This window comes from Sus scrofa, chromosome 15 (genome assembly GCF_054392235.1).
Source record: "Sus scrofa isolate SSC_HxYL_T2T_F1_AM1 chromosome 15, Sscrofa_HxYL_maternal_Yorkshire_Landrace_v2.0, whole genome shotgun sequence".
Classification (NCBI taxonomy): Eukaryota; Metazoa; Chordata; class Mammalia; order Artiodactyla; family Suidae; genus Sus; species Sus scrofa.
The window spans coordinates 124,358,594-124,378,443 of NC_139397.1; the positions used below are offsets into that span (position 1 = coordinate 124,358,594).

Here is a 19,850-nt window from a genome sequence, read left to right on the forward strand (position 1 = left end):
TACTGTTCTTCGTGGTCTCACCCCTTTGGTAGAGAGACCTGCAAGAAGGGTCAGGGGAAGTGATAGGATTAGGGCACAAAACTTCACCGGAAGTCCTTAGCATTAAGTTTTCTTCACAGTAGCATCAAATCTGACCAGTATCCTTGAGGATAAAGGTTTGATCCCTGGCCTTGCTCAGTGTTAAGAATCCAGTGTTGCTGTGAGCTGTGGTGTAGGCTGGCAGCTGCAGCTCCAATTCGACCTCCAGCCTGGGAACCTCCACATGCTGTGGGTTCGGCCCTAAAAAGATAAATAAATAAATAAATAAATAAATAAATACACATTTTATTAGGATGGTGTAGAAGCAATGGAGAAATATCTGAAAGTCCCCAGAATTTTCAGAAAGTAATTGGTACCTTATGCATTATTTAAAACTACAGAGAAAGCACAAGTATCAGCAGGTTTTTGTTTGTTTGTTTGTTTCTTACATAAGAAATTTTATTTTTTTTAATATATTTTATTTTATTTTCCCACTGTACAGCAAAGGGATCAAGTTATCCTTACATGTATACATTACATTTTTTTCCCCCACCCTTTGTTCTGTTGCAACATGAGTATCTAGACATAGTTCTCAATGCTACTCAGCAGGATCTCCTTGTAAATCTATTCCAAGTTGTGTCTGATAACCCCAAGCTCCCGATCCCTCCCACTCCCTCCCCCTCCCATCAGGCAGCCACAAGTCTGTTTTCCAAGTCCATGATTTTCTTTTTTTTTCTTTTTTTTTTTGGTCTTTTTGCTATTTCTTGGGCCGCTCCTGCGGCATATGGAGGTTCCCAGGCTAGGGGTCTAATCGGAGCTGGAGCCACCGGCCTACGCCAGAGCCACAGCAACGCCAGACCGGAGCCGCGTCTGCAACCTACACCACAGCTCACGGCAACGCTGGATCGTTAACCCACTGAGCAAGGGCAGGGACCGAACCCTCAACCTCATGGTTCCTAGTCGGATTCGTTAACCACTGCGCCACGACGGGAACTCCCCATGATTTTCTTTTCTGTGGAGATGTTCATTTGTGCTGGATATTAGATTCCAGTTATAAGTGATATCATATGGTATTTGTCTTTGTCTTTCTGACTCATTTCGCTCAGTATGAGATTCTCTAGTTCCATCCATGTTGCTGCAAATGGCATTATGTCATTCTTTTTTATGGCTGAGTAGTATTCCATTGTGTACATATACCACCTCTTCCGAATCCAATCATCTGTCGATGGACATTTGGGTTGTTTCCATGTCCTGGCTATTGTGAATAGTGCTGCAATGAACATGTGGGTGCACGTGTCTCTTTTAAGTCGAGTTTTGTCTGGATAGATGCCCAAGAGTGGGACTGTGGGGTCATATGGAAGTTCTATGTATAGATTTCTAAGGTATCTCCAAACTGTTCTCCATAGTGGCTGTACCAGTTTCCATTCCCACCAACAGTGCAGGAGGGTTCCCTTTTCTCCACAGCCCCTCCAGCACTTGTTATTTGTGGATTTATTAATGATGGCCATTCTGACTGGTGTGAGGTGGTATCTCATGGTAGTTTTGATTTGCATTTCTCTTATAATCAGCGATGTTGAGCATTTTTTCATGTGTTTGTTGGCCATCTGTATATCTTCTTTGGGGAAATGTCTATTCAGGTCTTTTGCCCATTTTTCTATTGATTGATTGGCTTTTTTGCTGTTGGGTTGTATAAGTTGTTTATATATTCTAGAGATTAAGCCCTAGTCAGTTGCATCATTTGAAACTGTTTTCTCCCATTCTGTAAGTTGTCTTTTGTTTTCTTTTTGGTTTCCTTTGCTGTGCAAAAGCTTTTCAGTTTGATGAGGTCCCATGGGTTTATTTTTGCTCTAATTTCTATTGCTTTGGGAGACTGACCTGAGAAAATATTCATGATGTTGATGTCAGAGAGTGTTTTGCCTATGTTTTCTTCTAGGAGTTTGATGGTGTCCTGTCGTATATTTAAGTCTTTCAGCCATTTGGAGTTTATTTTTGTGCATGGTGTGAGGGTGTGTTCTAGTTTCATTGCTTTGCATGCAACTGTTCAGGTTTCCCAGCAATGCTTGCTGAATAGACTTTCTTTTTCCCATTTTATGTTCTTGCCTCCCTTGTCAAAGATTAATTGCCCCTAGGTGACAGGGTTTATTTCTGGGTTCTCTATTTAGTTTCATTGGTCTGTCTGTCTGTTTTGATACCAGGACCACACTGTTTTGATGACTGTGGCTTTGTAATATTGCCTGAAGTCTGGGAGAGTTATGCCTCCTGCTAGGTTTTTGTTTCTCAGGATTGCTTTGGCGATTCTGGGTCTTTTGTTGTTCCATATAAATGTTTGGATTGTTTGTTCTAGTTCTGTGAAAAATGTCATGGGTAATTTGAAAGGGATTGCATTGAATCTGTAGATTGCTTTGGGTAGTATGGTCATTTTTACAATATTGATTTTCCAATCCAGGAACATGGAATATCTTTCCATTTCTTTACATCTTCTTTGATTTCTTTGATTAAAGTTTTATAGTTCTCGGCATATAGGTCCTTTACCTCTTTGGTCAGGTGTATTCCGAGGTATTTGGTTTTTTGAGGTGCAATTTTAAAAGGTATCGTATTTTTGTATTCCTTTTCTAATATTTCATTGCTGGTATACAGAAATGCAACTGACTTCTGAATGTTAATCTTATATCCTGCTACTTTGCTGAATTTATTAATCAATTCAAGTAGTTTTGGGGTTGAGTCCTTAGGGTTTTCTATGTATAGTATCATGTCATCTGCATACAGTGACAGTTTTATCTCTTCTCTTCCTATATGGATGCCTTTTATTTCTTTTGTTTGTCTAATTGCTGTGGCTAGGACTTCCAAAACTATGTTGAAGAGCAGTGGTGACAGTGGGCATCCCTGTCTTATTCCAGATTTGAGTGAGAAGGCTGTCAGTTTTTCCCCATTGAGTATTATATTTGCTGTGGGTTTATCATAAATGGCTTTGATTATATTCAGGAATGTTCCCTCTATACCCACTTTGACGAGGGTCTTGATCATGAATGGATGTTGGACTTTGTCAAATAAATAATCATCTATCAGCAGTTTTTAATGCAACTCCTGGGCTTCCCAAGTTCCTAACTGGCATTCGTAAAAGGTCTTACTAGCTTGAAAGATATGAAATATAAAAGACTGTAATTTTTTCTTGAACCATGCAATTGTAAGGTAAAATATTATGCTTTTCTTTCAAAATTCAGTTTAATCAGTGTGTACATATGGTGTCAAGAAACAGAAATCTAGTCCATCTAGACTGGAGAAAAAGGGTGATTTATTATAATGATATTTACACCAAACAAATCCAAGAAAGAACAACACCCAGCCAGGTCTTACAAAGGTGGTGAACCCAACCAGCTCTGAAGACCTCGGAGGCAGAACTTGGTGGCCTTCTCTTGTCAGCTACCATTACCATTGCTCAGACACCAACTTACTCATCCATCCATGTCTCTCATTCGAAATTTTTGAGATAGCAAGAGAAAACTCTGATTGGTTCTCCTTGAGTCAGGTGCATCCATTCCTGCCGAATCAGTTGAGACCAAGGCGGTAAGGACATCTGAGCAGACGTGGCCCCCGAGACCCAAGTCTTAGGTATGGCCTGTGGGAGAAACAGATTCGCACAGAAGGATGTGTGAGTGAGGATGTAAGGACTGACAATCTGATTTTAGTGCAGTTTAAAAACACAACAGTTGAGGAGTTCCTGTCGTGTCACAGTGGTAAATGAATCCAACTAGGAATCATGAGGTTGCGGGTTCGACCCCTGGCCTCACTCAGTGGATTGAGGGATCCGGGGTTGCCATCAGCTGTGGTGTAGGTTGCAGACTCGGCTTGGATCCAGCGTTGCTGTGGCTGTGGTGTAGGCCGGCGGCTACAGCTCTGATTCGACCCCTAGCCTGGGAACCTCCATATGCTGTAGGTGCCGCCCTAGAAAAAGACAAAAAGACAAAAAATAAAAAAATAAAAACATAACAGTTGATACCAAGATATTTAGAGAAAGTGCAATAATAAGCAAACATATAAATGGCTACAATTAACACAAAATGATTGAACTCTGACTTTTTGTGTGTGGGCTGTCACTGTTATTTAATTGTCTAGCCTCATCTTATCTAAGACAGAGGTGAATCTTTCAAATTATCCTTCCTTAGATAACGATATTCATGAGCCTTTCCATATGTATTACACTACCAAATAATTGCATGTTGGGCTAATTTGATTTGTTACTGTCCCACAGTTTTGCCTTCATAATCTATCAAAGGAAGGAAGTGAAAAGATGTAACTATTTTAAAAATATCTTGGTAACATTTTCATTAGCTTTTCTTTGGCTACTCTGCTTCTGTTTTCTGGACTCTGTCTGATTCAATAGCTGAGGCAGTGTATGTGTGAGAGGGATTCTAGGAGGGAACTTACACCACAAGATCATCATTAGATTTTTGTTAAGTTAGAGTATAGTTGATTCACAGTGTCGTGTCAATTTCTACTGTACAGAATAGTGACCCAGCCATACGTATATATACATTCGTTTTCTCATACTTTCATGTTCTATCTCAAGAGATTGGATATGGTTCCCTGTGTTGTACAGCAGGGCCTCATCGCTTATCCATTCTACGTGTAATAGTTTGCATCTACCAACCCCAAACTCCCCATCCATCCCACTCCCTACCGCCACCCCCAACCAGGCCCCACAACGACAAGTCTGTTCTCCATGTCTGTGAGATTGTTTCTGTTTTGTAGATATGTTCATTTGTGCCATATCTTAGTTTCCACATATAATTGATGTCATGTGGTATTTGTCTTTCTCTTTCCAACTTACTTCGCTTAGATATTTTCATATAGCAAGACTAAATTCTGGCCATTTTCCTGACCTTAATCTATTTCTGTGCGCAATCTCTCTTGGCTCCTTCGCTTCTCATTTTGAATTCTGTTTGCAGCTATGTTGTCAGTTCCATTTCCTCTTTTGGCCCTGCTTCTCCTCTATGCATCGATTCTAATTCCCCATGGCTCGGCCCACTCCAAAGCTCATCGCACTGCACATTTTCAGAATGGAGGTTGCAATGGATCAAGTTTGTTTGATTGGATATTTAAATGAGAAAGTGTGAAGCTGTGGGTGAATGAACTGATTGGTCAACCACAAAGCAATCTACATCTGCCTTCTCGGCCTAAAATACCATGACAACTCAGTTACAAACTTTGAAAATCTGGACTTGCAGATACATTTGTGTCCATTTCCTTACTTATTCATTCTGACAGAGGATCCAGTTGTCATTGTCGTCGCCCTTTTTATGAAAGTAGGCAGCTAGGCTCTATAGGGAGTCGGCAGACAAGCAAGGCTGAAGTTCTGGGGATGTGGGAGCGGGGAGGGTTTGAAAAGAACTGTGTCGCAGGGATGCTTGACCTTTCTACCCAGTTCCACCCATAAAAGAAAAGACCACCTTTTAATGCCAACGTTTGTCCACCACCTACCATTTGTGTTTTCTTGACTCTGTGGCTTTTCAGAGCTGGACTGAGGAATCAGATGTAAAAAAATCTGAATTAAAATAGAGACTTAAAATAACAGAGTTTTCAGAGTTTAAGGCACATTGATTTTTGCAGTTATGCTCATTTCCTTCTATCTTTTCCTTTCTACTCCAAGTTTCTCTGATGCCTGGCCCTCTTTGAAAGTTACAAGATGCCAGATCACTTTTATAGGAAGTCTCAACCCCTGACAGTGGCATATCCATGGCCCTGTGGGTGACAGGAGCAAACAAGTGTCTAGGCAAACAGCTCAGTGTAGAATCTTTCCACCAACATCCTTCTGAAACCTTGGTCCCTAAAAATAAATCACTGGCACCATTTCAGTGTTTGTCAGCTCTCTTTTGTATGGAGAGTTTTAAGTAAAGAATTAGTAAAGATGGAAATAGACTAGATTATTGTCATTTTCAGGATATACAATTTGCACAGTCAGATTTAGAAATATAAAAGCCTTGACACAAGTATTTACAAGATATGTGTGTGTGTGTGTATAAAAATTCCCAGATTTTCCCTGTTACAGAGAATTCTAACTTGGACTTCTCAGTTTCTTCATTTCCCAGCTTCTGGGGGGGACGGGGATCCCGACTTGCCATGTCACCTATTTTGAGCTCTGTATTGAAGAATTGAGAAGAAATGGGGGGAAGGATGAGACAGAGAGGCTAGGCTGGAGGTTGGAGTATTTGGGGAGAGTTTGCATTGAGTATGGCATGGAAGCAGTATCAATATTTAAAAAAAAAATTGCTGGCATCTTTTATCCCTTCTTCACAATGCTTATGAATGAAACAAATGGAGTGATTTCAAAATTGGTGGCTGGATGTTCTTATGGTCACAATGGCATCCTCTAAGACTGGAAAATGTGCACCAAGACCCTTAGCACCAGGGAGATTGTTCATCCTTTGACTGACTTACCATCCGACACAACTGGATCTTTTTCATCATCCAGAGTTAGATCACCAAACAAATCTTTATGTTCTGAAACCAAAATGAGATAAAATATGGTGGATTTAGAATATAACAAAGATCCTGTGGGATGTTCCATGTTAATGCTTTTCAAACTTTGTGGACCATAACCTGTTATTAAAAAAAACAAACAAACAAACCTTCTACATTGCAGCCTAGAATTTGCACTTGTGTGCATATAATGAAACAAAAAAGTTACATGAGAAAATACTTACCCTTTTCTAATCTATTCTTATCCTTCTCTTTTTTTACTTACCCTTTTCTTTCTATTCTATTTGAGTTCATTGGAAAAAAATTCTGGTCTCTTTACTTACCTCTTTATTATCAGTTTTATTCTAGTTCAAGGAAAAATGCTAGTTATTCAATCTATTTCATGACCCACTAATTTTTTTTTCCCAAAACTCACCTGAGCCACAATCCAGAAAGCACAATATTGTTATATTTGATTCCAATGCCCATTTAACAAAGAGCACCCACAACAACCTGCAATCAACCTCACTTTCTCTGCTTAATCACCACTAATGTTCTTTATGATTATGAATTAGTGAAGCCTAAGAGCCTAAAATTTTAATGAACAACCTAAATTGGTCTGATGCAAAGACGTTGGAATATGTACAGGACAGTCTGGCTTTTCTTCCTCCATCCTGGGAAGCTGCCAGTCATCTGCTCCATGACGGATCTTAGGTCTTTTCCTCAGTTCTCTCTCAGGGGCCTTAGTGTCCTCTGTCTTTTCCAGGAGTGTTGCTCAACCCCAGCTGAGCCAGCAAGAGTAAGGGTGCTGCCAGCCAGCTACCTAGAGACGCTGTCTGACTAAGCCTCTTCAGATGCATATTCTGGGAGTTCCCATTGTGGCTCAGTGGCATAAGAACCCAGGTAGTATCCATGGGGATGCAGGTTCGATCCCTGGCCTCGCTCAGTGGGTTAAGGATCTAGCGTTACCTGGAGCTGTAGTGTAGGTCAAACCTTGGATCCTGCGTTGCTGTGGCTGTGGTGTAGGCCAGTGGCTGCAGCTCCGATTCAACCCCTAGCTCGGGAACTTCCTTATGCTGTGGGTGCAGCACTAAAAACAAACAAGCAAAAAGATATGTATTCTGGCCGGAATGGAGTTTACCATGATCCTCTGGAGGGCCATCTGGGCTGCTTGATCATCTTCTAGTGGACCCGTGATAACGCCAGGTCAGTTCTCGAAGCCCGACCCCCTCTATTTCACACTTTGTCCAGCCATCCTTGAGCTATGCACCTGAGTCCTCTACCAGCCATTCAGTCAAAAGATAGCTGGCCTCTCTCTACCTTTTCCAGCTTTCTTCTTCCTTTTTGGATCCTCTGCTCTAGCCCAGCTGCCTTACTTATCAGTTTCTGAATACAGTTCGCTGCTGCCTCAGGTGCACAATTCTGGCCAAGGCGTAAGGCCCTGATACACCTGCTTTGGCCCTGTTTTCCCTCCTGGTGGGACGCCTTTCTCACCTCTCCCCTCCCCTCCCCCTCCCCCACTTACACACCTGTTTTCACTAAATTACACGAGTAATTCCTACTCCTCCTTCAGGACTCAGCTCCCATTTCACCTCCTTTGAAAGCCTTTCCTAACACTCTCTATGTCAGGAGACCCCTGTGTGGGCCCACTGTACCCTGGGCCTCTCTCTGATACAACACTGACCTCTCAATAGGGTACTTTTCGCTTTCCTTGGCTGTTTCCCACACTGGACAGTGAGCGCTTTGAGGGCAAGGACAGCGTTTGGTGTATGGCAAGGAGAGCCATAGCACCTCTCACAGTTTATTTCATTTTATTTTTATTTTATTTTATTTTATTTTTGGTAAAAACACATAACATGAAATCTACCTTCTTCACCAAATTTCAAGTATACAGTACAGAACTGTTAACTGTATGTACGCTGTTGCACAGCAGATCTCTAGAATTTTTTTCATCTTGCGCGACTGAACCAGCACAGCTTCTGAATAAATAAATGCCCATTTGAGTATCTTTAACCATCTTAAGTCTCAACAAAATTTTGAGATATTAAATTTTCTCCTTCATACATTACGAAGATCTTTTCGTTCCTTGTGAATTTCTACATTACTTGTATATTTTCTTGTGTATCTTGCCCTGTTTCACTGAAACTTTTTTTTTTTAAGTGCTGCACCCACAGCATATAGAGGTTCCCAGGCCAGAGGTCGAATCGGAGCTACAGCTAGCTGCCAGCTTATGCCACAGCCACAGCAACGCAGGATCTGAGCTGCATCTGTGACCTACACCACAGCTCATGGCAATGCCAGATCCTTAATCCACTGAGCTAGGCCAAGGATGGAACCCTCAACCTCACGGTTACTAGTCAGATTCATTTCCACTGTGCCACTGTGGGAACTCCCTCACTGAGCTTTTTAATTCATTATGTATCCCGGCATTTACTTTTTCATAGTCTCATGGTGCCTTTCCCCCAGATGTGTTTGTGTGGCCACAATTCCCTTATTATGGCCTTAGTGTCTCTCACAGAGAGACCAGCATCTAGAAGGTGCTCAGTGCATATTGGTACTTTCATTCAAAGATTTCAATAGATTTTGGAGTTCTCCCTACACAAATCCGACTAGTAACCATGGTTATGGGTACAATTCCTGGTCTCACTCAATGGGTTAAGGATCCAGCATTGCTGTGAGCCGTGGTGTGGGTCGAAGACACAGCTTGGATCCAGCATTGCTGTGGCTGTGGTTTAGGCTGGCAGCTGTAGTTTTGATTAGACCCCTAGCCTGGGAACCTCCATATGCTGAGGGTGTGGCCCTAAAAAGCAATAAATAAATAAATAGATTTTTAAACGTGACCTTATTTTGGGGTAGACCATGAGGGTGATGAAAGGCTTAACTTCCATTTTATGGCTACTAAATGATCAAATGCCTTTCTTTGAAATTTAGTGTTAAGCCTTGGATAAAAAGGAAATTTTTTTTTTTTTTGCCCTAAGTGATATACCTACCATCTGAGAGTTTTTCATGTTCCTGGTTTTCATTTGTGGTGGGTGAGGTGGTCTCTTCTTCTTCTTTGGCTAAGTCAGTTTCTAAAAGTCAGGAAATCAAGTATTAAATTAATTGAAAAAATTAAACAAACCTCATATATGAATCATCTCATTGATATGGTAATAAGCAGAGATTTCCAAATTCTGTAAAGTTCTGTTTATTTTCTTTCTTTTTTCTTTTTTCTTTTTCTTTTTGGTCTTTTTAGGGCTACACCTGAGGCATATGGAGGTTCCCAGGCTAGGGGTCGAATTGGAGCTGTAGCCACCAGCCTACACCACAGCCACAGCAACGCAGAATCCTAGCTGCTGCTGCGACCTATACCACAGCTCACAACAGTGCCGGATCCTTAACCCAATTAGTGAGGCCAGGAATCGAACCTGGTCAGTTCGGTGCTAGTCGGATGCTAGTCGGGTTTGCTAACTGCTGAGTCATTTCGGGAACTTCAAGTCCTAATTATTTTCAAATCTCTGATTTGCAATCTCTGAAACAGTGTTCTGACCATGGTCCAATGGTCCAATGGTGACAGAGTCAAGATCAACAAATGATTCATATACATTCATATATATATATATACATATATATATACACACCAGGTCATTTTCTTTCACAAAACGTTCTACAATGCCAATGTTATGGGAAATTTAGGACTGGAGTTTTCATTGTGGCTCAGCGGGTTAAGAATCTAACATAGTGTCTGTGAGGATGCAAGTTCGATCCCTGGCCTCACTCAGTGGGTTAAGGATCTGGCATTGCCATGGCTGTGGTATAGGCTGGCAGGTGCAACTCTGATCTGACATCTAGCCCAGGAAATTTCTTATGCCACAGGTGTGGCAGTAAAAAGGAAAGAGAAAAAAAAAAAATAGGACTAAATACCAGTCAATGAAGTCAAGTTTAGAAAGCCTGCCTTATGGTTCATTATCATAAAAGGATTTGTAACTCTAGACTGCCAAGCAGGAAGCCACTCAGAGGGTCTTAAATTCTGAGAATAAAAGAGTTCTAGGGAAAGTCAATTGCTCATTGGACTTCTGTGCCCACACCCTTCGCTTCCATGCTGGCTTGGGGCTTTGTTCTCTTTGGTCCACTCCTGGGGACTTGACCACCAGCCAAAACTGGGTCTGAATTCCCAAAGCCCCCGCCTCTACCCACAACCTCTTTTCCTCGTGGTTTCTCTGCCCTTCCTCCCCTTGCTGGTACTTTGGCCTCACTAAACCCTCTTGGGTCTGGACCAAGAGCAATCCTCTGCCTCCTGCCAGCTCCCCTTTACTAGTTAATCCATTCCGAGAGGCAGTGACGGCTTTAATTCATTGGAATCTGTTATCATACTGGTTGTTAAATATTTTCAATAACACCCTTGCTGGAGATTTTAAATTTTATTTCTATTTATGACTTCTTTCTTTATCCAATCTAGACCCCTCTAGTCCATCATTTAATTGGCTTTCTTGCAATTATCCTCATCATCATTGCCTCATCTGCATCCTTCCAAATGCTAAGTAAAATAACAAAATGAGACTCATTCCATTCCTATATTCAATGCCAATGACCAAATCACCTGAGCACCCATTTAGGGCACCAGTAAAGCAAGGATTCCCCACACACCCCCAAAAAAAACTTTGAGAAAATAATTTGATATTCCAAATGAAGTCATCAGAATTTTGTTGGGATACAGTTTTGTATTATTTTTATCCTAAATGCATTTACTCTGATTGCAGGGGTGGCAGTACTCGCTAATACTTCAGGGCTTACTACTGATCTGAGCCCCTCTGCAGAGAATCACACAACCGTACACTGGAGATGCTACCAACTTCTCAGTCTCCAAATACCACTGAGCCTTCAGCTCTGAAAAAAAATTTGGCTTTTTCCGTTGTCCTTTTCTCCTTTCCTCTCCTTTCCCTAGCCCTTCCCCTAGTCTTTGATCTTTGGGACCCAGCCTTGATGCCTGTTTTGTTCTGAATCCTCCCATCCTACATACACCCCTGCATCTGCACCCATCACTCCTTCCCTTCTCTTAAGGCCTCAGCAGCAGAGATGTTTGCTGTGTGAAGCTGATCCTGGGTTCTGAAGCTTGTTGTCTTGAGGATCTTTCTCCTCAAGCCCCACCAACTTCACCCTCTCCAGTGGTAGTTAACACCCATCCATCCAGATATCTCTCTCCACCTATTCATATTTTTAAATATGTCAAACAAGCACATCAAACAAAAAATTCAAAAGGCACTGAACAGCATGCAGCGAAGAAGTCTTTCTTCCCCAGCCACTCAGGTCATTCCGCACGGGGTCACCATAGTTACCAGCTTCTTCTAAAAAACGACCTGTTAGGTACTGATGGCTCCACAGCCTCATCTCCAGCCCAGATCTCTCTCCTGGCTTCCAGAGACATGTGTCCATCACCCACTGGATACAGATGCCTCTTGAAAATCTGCCCCTTCTCCAACCTTCCTTGCCTAGACCACAGCTTTGAAATCATTTCCATGACTTAGCACACACAGCAAATGACAAGGATGATAGAGGCAACCAGTTTGGGTATTCCAGTTGCCCCAGACTCAGCCCCTGGAGGTAAGGGCAGGATTACCTCCATATCCCCTACCCATCGCGGCTGATGATTTGGGAAGTCCTATCTTAGGGAATGACATCACCACCATAGGTCAAGATACCAAAAACTGGAGTTCCTGTCATAGCACAACAGAAACAATTCCGACTAGGAACCATGAGGTTGCAGGTTCGATCCCCAGCCTCACTCAGTGCGTGAAGGATCCGGTGTTGCCATGAGCTACGGTGTAGGTCAGAGATTCGGATTGGATCTGGCATTGCTGTGGCTGTGGTGTAGGTCGGCAGGTGTAGTTCTGATTAGACCCCTAGCCTGGGAACCTCCATATGCCATGGGAGTGGCCCTAGAAAAGACAAAAGACAAAAAAAAAAAAAAAAAAAAAAAAATTCCAGAAACATCAGGGCATTCTTGAGCCCCCTGAGCTCTCTCTTAGCTTCTGTCTTAGTTTGGTCAAGACCCATCAATTTTATTTTATTTTATTTTTTGTCTTTTGTATTTTTAGGGCCACACCCTTGGCATATGGGGGATCCCAGGCTAGGGGTCTAATAGGACCTGTAGCCGCTGGCCTATGCCACAGCCACAGCCACGCCAGATCCATAATGCATCTTTGAACTATACCACAGCTTATGGCAATGCCGGATCCTTAACCCACTGAGCACGGCCAGGGATCAAACCCGCAACCTCATGGTTCCTAGTCGGATTCGTTTCCACTGAGCCATGACGGGAACTCCAAGTTCCATCAATTTTATATTTTCATGTCCAGCCCCTTCTCTACAACTTCCTGGCTAGGGCGCTCATCATTTCTCTACTGCAAAAAAAATTGGTCTTTCTGCTTCCGATCTCTGCCATCCAATTCAATCTTCCCATTATGGACAGAGTGGTCACTACAAAATTTGATTTTGCTCCTGTCTCTCCCCTGTCTAAAGTCTTTCCTTGGTTTTAACAAGATAAGGAACCTCTTCATCTCCTGACATTTCTCACCTCGAATTTTATTTTCCAGATGAGATGAATTGGCAGCTCTCAGAAAGGTCTGCCTCACGTCTTTGCCTTTGTATAGGTTGTTGCTCTTTCTCTCTGGAACAACGCTCCCATTTACCCCCATCTTAGCTAACTCCTTCTTTCCACTCGAGATTTGGTTTAGATGTCACCTCCTCCAGAAAGCCCTACTATCACATCAAAATCCTGCTGGGTTCTCAGCATCCAGCACGTCCCTCAGGCCCCCAGCGCAAAGCACACCAGCTCCACAGAGAGACGTTGGCTCCTGGGGCTCCCCCCCCACCTTTGATCTCACTTCTGCCCTCCCCATTCCACAAAACTGCTCTCATCAAAGTCACGAATGACCTCTGTGTCATACACCCATTGAGCAGGCTTCAGGCCCCTTTTTATTTACACCCACCCCTGTCCTGGCAGCATCGGACAGTGTAGACCAGCCCCTATTCCTGAAACACTCTCTGCCTCTAGGTTTTTCATGACACCAGGTCTCAGTCCTGACTCTGATCGCGTCTTCCTTGTAGTCCGTCGGCTGTTCCTATTCTACTTAAGTGGTAAAGGCTATGCTCCTCCAGCCCTTCTACTTCAGTCAAGCTCTCCTCTCTCCCTCCCTCTCTCTCTATCTCCGTCATGCTCATGGCTTCATTTCTATTTATGAGGCGCAACTCCCAATTTGATAACTGCTGTCCGGATCTTGCCGAGCTCCAGAAAGCATGCAATTCTCTTTCTGACATTTCCATTTGAAACACCCATAGGTATTTCCGAATCAAATGGTAAGAAACTAAACTCATCCTTCCTCTGCTCCGGCACTGCACCCATCCTCTTCCACCCAACACACACACGCAGGTGCACTCTCTCTCACTCTCTCTTTCTCAAATAACATTCTTCCACCATTTTCCCCCATATCAGTAAATCTACTTGATTGCTCAACCAGAAGAAGCCTGAGTCCGCTGGGATTCCCCAGAGTCAATCTGTCATCGAATCTCGATAATTCCACTTCCTAAATATCTCTCAGAATTCTGCAGCTTCCAGCCTTAGCTGGGATCATCTCTTCCTTGTGTCCCTGGGCTACCCTCCTATTCCAGTCTCCCCGCAAAGTCTAGCCTTGTTCCCATCTCTGTTCCAAACTCATCACATCCTGATCGAGTGACTCTCCTTCTAGAAGTCTCTGTGACTCTCATCTACTTTTCATGGCTCAGTCTCGCAAGCTTCACGTCGTTAGGCTTTGGCCACACAAGCCTTTGCTGTGATTTTTCAAACCAAGACCACATATGTTTTCCCATCTCAGGGTCTTTCCTCACACCCCCAGCACAGCACCCTGTACCTCCCATGCTTAAGACTCAGTCATTTGTAACTTATGATCCCAATAGACTGAAGGTGCCAAAAGGCAAGGACAGGCCTATCTTATCCACCCCCTATATTTCTTGCTCCTTGCAATGGCTTACAATTTATTCCATAAATACTGGTAGAAGGAAGTGATGTTGGGCTCTCAAAAGGTACTTGATTAAAGCTCTTTGCAAAATGAATTTATTTATATTTCTATTTTCATATTTCAGATGCAGTTTTCTTTAAGGCGAAAGGAGGAAAAGAAGAAAGGAAGAAAGAAAAAGAAAGAGAGAAAGAAAGATGAGAGCACTTCCTTCTGAGTCTACAATTAGAGAAAATACCAATACGAAAAATAGGTTTACTGAAATTTATTTTTTAAAAAGTTATCTAAAAGTAAGTGTAGTATGGTGGGTTGCATTGTGTCCCCCAAAAGCATGTTGAAGTCCTGATCCCTGGTACCAGTAAATGTGACCTTGTTTGGAAACACAGTTTTAACAGGATGTGATCAAGTTATGATGTGGTCACACTGGACTAGGGTGGGCCCCCAGTGCAGTGCAATGACTGATGTCCTTATAAAAAGAAAGGGACCCAGAAACATAGACACACATAGAGGGAAGACAGACCTGTGAAGATACAGACTGAGATTGGAATGAAGCCGCTGCAACCTAGGAATGCCGGTCATTGCCACCAGAAGCTAGAAGAAGCAAGGATGGATTCTTCTCTGGAGCCCTGAGAGGGAGTGTGGCCTTGCTGACACCTTGATTTAGGTCTTCTACTCTCTAGGACCATGAGAGGGTAAGTGTTTGATGTGTTAAGCCACCCCATTTGTGGTAATTTGTCATGGCAGCCCTAGGAAACGAATACACATGGTATTCACAAACTTTTTAAGGTTACAGTGTTTTATAATTTTTAAAAATTATTTATGGCTGCCCCTGCAGCATATGGAAGTTCCTGGGGTGTGGAGTGGGTCAAATTGGAACTGCAGCTGTTGGCCTACACCACAGCCACAGCAACTCCGGATCTGAACCACATCTGTGACCTATGCTGCAGCGTGTAGCAATGCCAGATCCCTAGCCTACTGTGCAAAGCCAGGGATCAACCCACATCTTCATGGAGACAATGTCAAGCTCTTAACCTGCTGAGCCACAGTGGGAATTGCAGGTATAGTGTTTTTAAGATGTGATTTCTTTAGCATTCGTATGAGATATTTTATTCCAGAAGACATAGTAAGCTTGGCAGTTATTTTGTCAAGAATTTAGCTTACTGTTGCCTTTGGAATAGATTATCAATGAGATCCTGCTGTGTAGCACTGGGACCTATGTCTGGTCACTTATGATGGAGCAGGATAATGTGCGAAAATAGAATGTGTACAGGTATGTGTAACTGGGTCACCATGTGGTACAGTAGAAAAAAAAATTGTGTTGGGGAAATAACAATAAAAAAAATTCTCACATCACATACACACACACACACACACACACAAGAAAAAAGAATTTAGCTTAAAAGTCATGGATTGTGGATTATATTTATCTATATTAAGTAGTGAGGCAGTTTTAACAAATATTTTAATACTCTGTTAATAACAGCCCAATAAACCAGTATATCTGAAAGATTACCTGATTGATATGGCTGAAAATGTATCAATTCTCCAAGTGCAACAAGTTTCTCCTGTGGAAAGTTTTTATAATCAGAGAAAAAATGAGCTCAATGACTTAGATAATAATGACTAACATTATTATTCTTTAATAGAAAAACACTTTGATTCTTGATTTTTTAAATAACCAATAACATTTTTCACGTACCAGAAATTATACAACCAAATGAGTAGTGTTCTTCGGCTGATTTCTTCAAACTCTTTGTTGCCTCCTTATTGTTCTTCAGAATAAAATGCAAGCTAAACCCCACAGGAAACCAGTGTATGGCTTGGTTTAAGGGAGTCAGTGTGAGGCCGTTATCAAAGTCAGGTCCCCTTGAAGGTCCCACTGCGGCTCAGCAGTAGCAAACCTGACTAGGAACCATGAGGTTGCGGGTTCAATCCCTGGCCTCGCTCAGTGGGTTAAGGATCCAGTGTTGCCATGAGCTGTGGTGTAGGTCGCAGACTTGGCTCAGATCCCGAGTTGCTGTGACTGTGGTGTAGGCTGGCAGCTGTAGCTCAGATTGCACCACTAGCCTGGGAACTTTCATATTCTGCAGGTGTGACCCTAAAAAGACCAAAAAAAAAAAAAAAAAAGTCTGGTCCCCTTGCAGACTATTCTGACGTTACCTGAATTAGATCACTTGTCATTCTGGTCATTGTTTGTTCATTTAATTCAATATCTTCCAGCTCTGTAAGAACCACCCAAGTTCCATTCTCAAATTTCACAGGCATAGAAAAGACAATCCCTTCAGGAACACCAAACTGGCCTGTGGGAAGAAAACACAAAGCAAAGCAAAGCAAAAGCACCCAGATAAATAAATCTTCCTGGTAACATTGTTGAAAAGGATGGACACAGTACATGTTTTGTTTTGTTTTGTTTTGTTTTGTTTTGTTTTGTTTTTTGTCTTTTTGCCATTTCTTGGGACACTCCCATGGCATATAGAGGTTCCCAGGCTAGGGGTCAAATTGGAGCTACAGCCACTGGCCTACGCCACAGTCATAGCCGTTTCTCTGAGTGTATATTTTTATGTCCTTACTATTTTAATCAGCTAAAAACTATTCAGAGCACTTCTATTGTTTTTGAAAAACAGGAAAGAGCATAGCTGAAGCTCTGGGCCCCGCAGGTTCTGGCTAAAACATCTCTCCCCTTTGCTGTTTACGTTCACCTGTGCAAACCCATTCATCCCCAAAGCTTCAGTATTTGTGGATGGAGAGCAAGCTTCCCACGTTCCGCTGCTGCCTGGTACCCTGAGATCTGCGTCCTGCTGTGCCCTCTGTATCCTGCCTCTGTGTCTTCGCTCCTGTGGCTCCTGTGGCCAGATGCTTCCCTGACACTTGTCCATCAGGTAAACGCCACTCGAACTGCAGGCTTCCTGGAGTGTCACCTCCTTTATGAGGCCTTCATCTGCTGCCCACCTACAATCGACCTTGCTTTCCCTTCCTCGGTTGCGATATAGTGAGAACAACTTCACGGAATTATTCCAATTATGTATGTGGCTCTCTTTACTCTGTGGTTTCCTAAAAGGCAAAGGCCACACCTACTCCCTAAGTGTGTTCCCAGTGCACGCACACAAAATACAGTTGCATTTCCATGTGGCTAAGTGGACGAATGCACACGTGCACGAATGATTATGCAACTGTGACAATCCAGGTAGTTTGCAGACCATGTAGAGAGGGAGAGGGGTGAGGACACAAAAGAAGGAGCACAAGGCATACAGGGAGGTTTTTAAATTTCATAAAATATGAAAAACCCAGATTTACCTTCACTCAACACCCCTAGAGACACAATCTCCCCAGGCGGTGAGCCATGGAACCAGTATTTCAACGTAGTGGCTATACTGTGTGCAGTTAAGATGCCTCCAAATGGTCTTCCTGTGGCAGTCGACTTTTTAAGGGTTAGTGCAAATTCTCTGTTTACCCACTCACTGTAAGGAGAGAAAGAAAAAATTTTACAATGGAGGGAGGAATGGAAATGAAAAAGAATGTTCCCTGGGTCTATGCATCTAAGTATAAGAAATCATCTCCACAAAAATAGAAATACGACTTCCGGTGTCCCTTCTTCAAGCTTCTTCAATCACCTAAAGAGTCAATTGAAAAGTAATGGAATAAAGCAGAAAGGAGTCCTAAAGTCTCAAACTGAAAACATAACATAAACATGGAACAAAGAAAAGTGGTCAAGAGTTCCTGTCGTGGCGCAGTGGAAACAATCGGACTAGGAACCATGAGATTGCGGGTTCGATCCCTGGCCTCGCTCAGTGGGTTAATGATCTGCTATTACCATGGCTCGGTTCTGATGTTGCTATGGCTGTGGCTGTGGCCAGCAGCTGTAGCTCCAATTGGACCCCTAGCCTGGGAACTTCTGTATGCGATAGGTTCAGCCTTAAAAAAAAAAAAAAAAAAAAAAGACAGAAAGAAAAAGAAAAGTGGTCAAAGGCTGCAAGAACAATACTCTTGTCACCAAGTACTCATCTGACATAGAGGCCATTTTGGAACCAGTGGTAGCCTTCATTTTATTCATTTTATTTTTTATTTTATTTTTTTGTCTTTTTAGGGCTGCACCCATGGCATATGGAGGTTCCCAGGCTAGAGGTCAAATTGGAGCTATAGCCACCAGCCTACGCCACAGCCACGGCAAGGCCAGATCCTTAACCCACTGAGTGAGGGCAGGGATTCACTTCACTTTAAATAAGATATATCATGAAAGGTTGAGTTATTCATGCTGAGAATTAGAGAAACAATTAAGGTTTTAGAATCTAAAGTTTAAATTCAGGGAACAGCCCAGCTGGACTAGAGCAAGCATGAAACAGCTGCCCTGCTAGGCCAGCGAAATCCAGCTCCACGAGATGCTGTCCCAACCCAGGCAGCGGCGCTGAGGAACCAAACCCTGAGAGCCCAGGGACACAGTTCCTAGGCATGGATGACCTTCCTATGCTCTGAGGAAGGACAGGCCACAACTGAAATGCTGCAAAGTTTAGAAGAATGTTTCAAAGGCACCCCTCTCCTGTCCTCCTCCTGCACCCTTTGGCCCTTTCATAATGGTGACCTGTGACAGGCACAGTTCTGCGTCATCTTCCCAATGACCTTATAGGGCCCATGCTCTGTTACCATTTCCACTGGCAGATGGAAAAATGGAGGCACAGAGACATTAAGTAACCTCTCTCAAGTCACACAGCTAATGAGTGGCTGCATGAGAATTCCAACCAGGTAGCTCGGCTCCAGAGACAGTTCTCCTCAATTCTGCCTCTCATGGAACGGAGCACCCCTTCTTCTTAAAGACAGTTCCCCTAATTTCACCCTGGACACCTATTCTTTCTTTACGTTAAACAAGATTTACTTCACGTATGCTTGCTTTAGAGATTAACATTAATGGAATAGTTGAGCCACTTTAAGGATAATCTCAGAGTTCCCATTTTGGCTCAGTGGTAATGAACCTGACTAGTATCCATGAGGACATGGGTTCGATCTCTGGCCTTGCTCAATGGGTTAAGAATCCGGTGTTGTCATGAGCTGCATTTTAGGTCACATTCGCGGCTCGGATCTGACATGACTGTGGCTGTGGTGTCGGCTGGCAGCTATAGCTTGGATTCAACCCCTAGTCTGGGAACTTCCATATGCCGTGGGTGCAGCCCTAAAAAGACAGTAACATAAAATAAAATAAAATAAAATAAAATAAAATAAAATAAAATAAAATAAAATAAAATAAAATAAAATAAAATAAAATAAAATAAAATAATTAGCGGGTGGGGACTGACTAGCTGAAATTCTGTTTCTTCAATAGAAAATGTAAACAAGGATGAGTGTGAACAATGTCAAGTTATTTTTGTACACTGGTCTCTAAGATGATTTTTAAAA

At 42.6% G+C, this 19,850-nt stretch overlaps 1 protein-coding gene across 1 annotated transcript in view; it reads right to left on the minus strand.

Annotated features, from left to right (window-relative positions):
- Positions 1-3,490: 3,490 nt before the first annotated feature.
- MDH1B (malate dehydrogenase 1B) overlaps positions 3,491-19,850 on the minus strand; it is a 31,906-nt gene continuing 15,546 nt past the window's right edge. The window contains exons 7-12 of the mRNA XM_084999096.1: positions 17,760-17,923; positions 16,626-16,765; positions 15,979-16,030; positions 9,465-9,545; positions 6,454-6,516; positions 3,491-3,634 (exon numbers count right to left, since the gene is read on the minus strand). Of these exons, the coding sequence (XP_084855222.1) occupies positions 3,624-3,634; positions 6,454-6,516; positions 9,465-9,545; positions 15,979-16,030; positions 16,626-16,765; positions 17,760-17,923 (511 nt within the window). The 3' untranslated portion in view covers positions 3,491-3,623. The remainder of the gene's footprint in view (positions 3,635-6,453; positions 6,517-9,464; positions 9,546-15,978; positions 16,031-16,625; positions 16,766-17,759; positions 17,924-19,850) is intronic.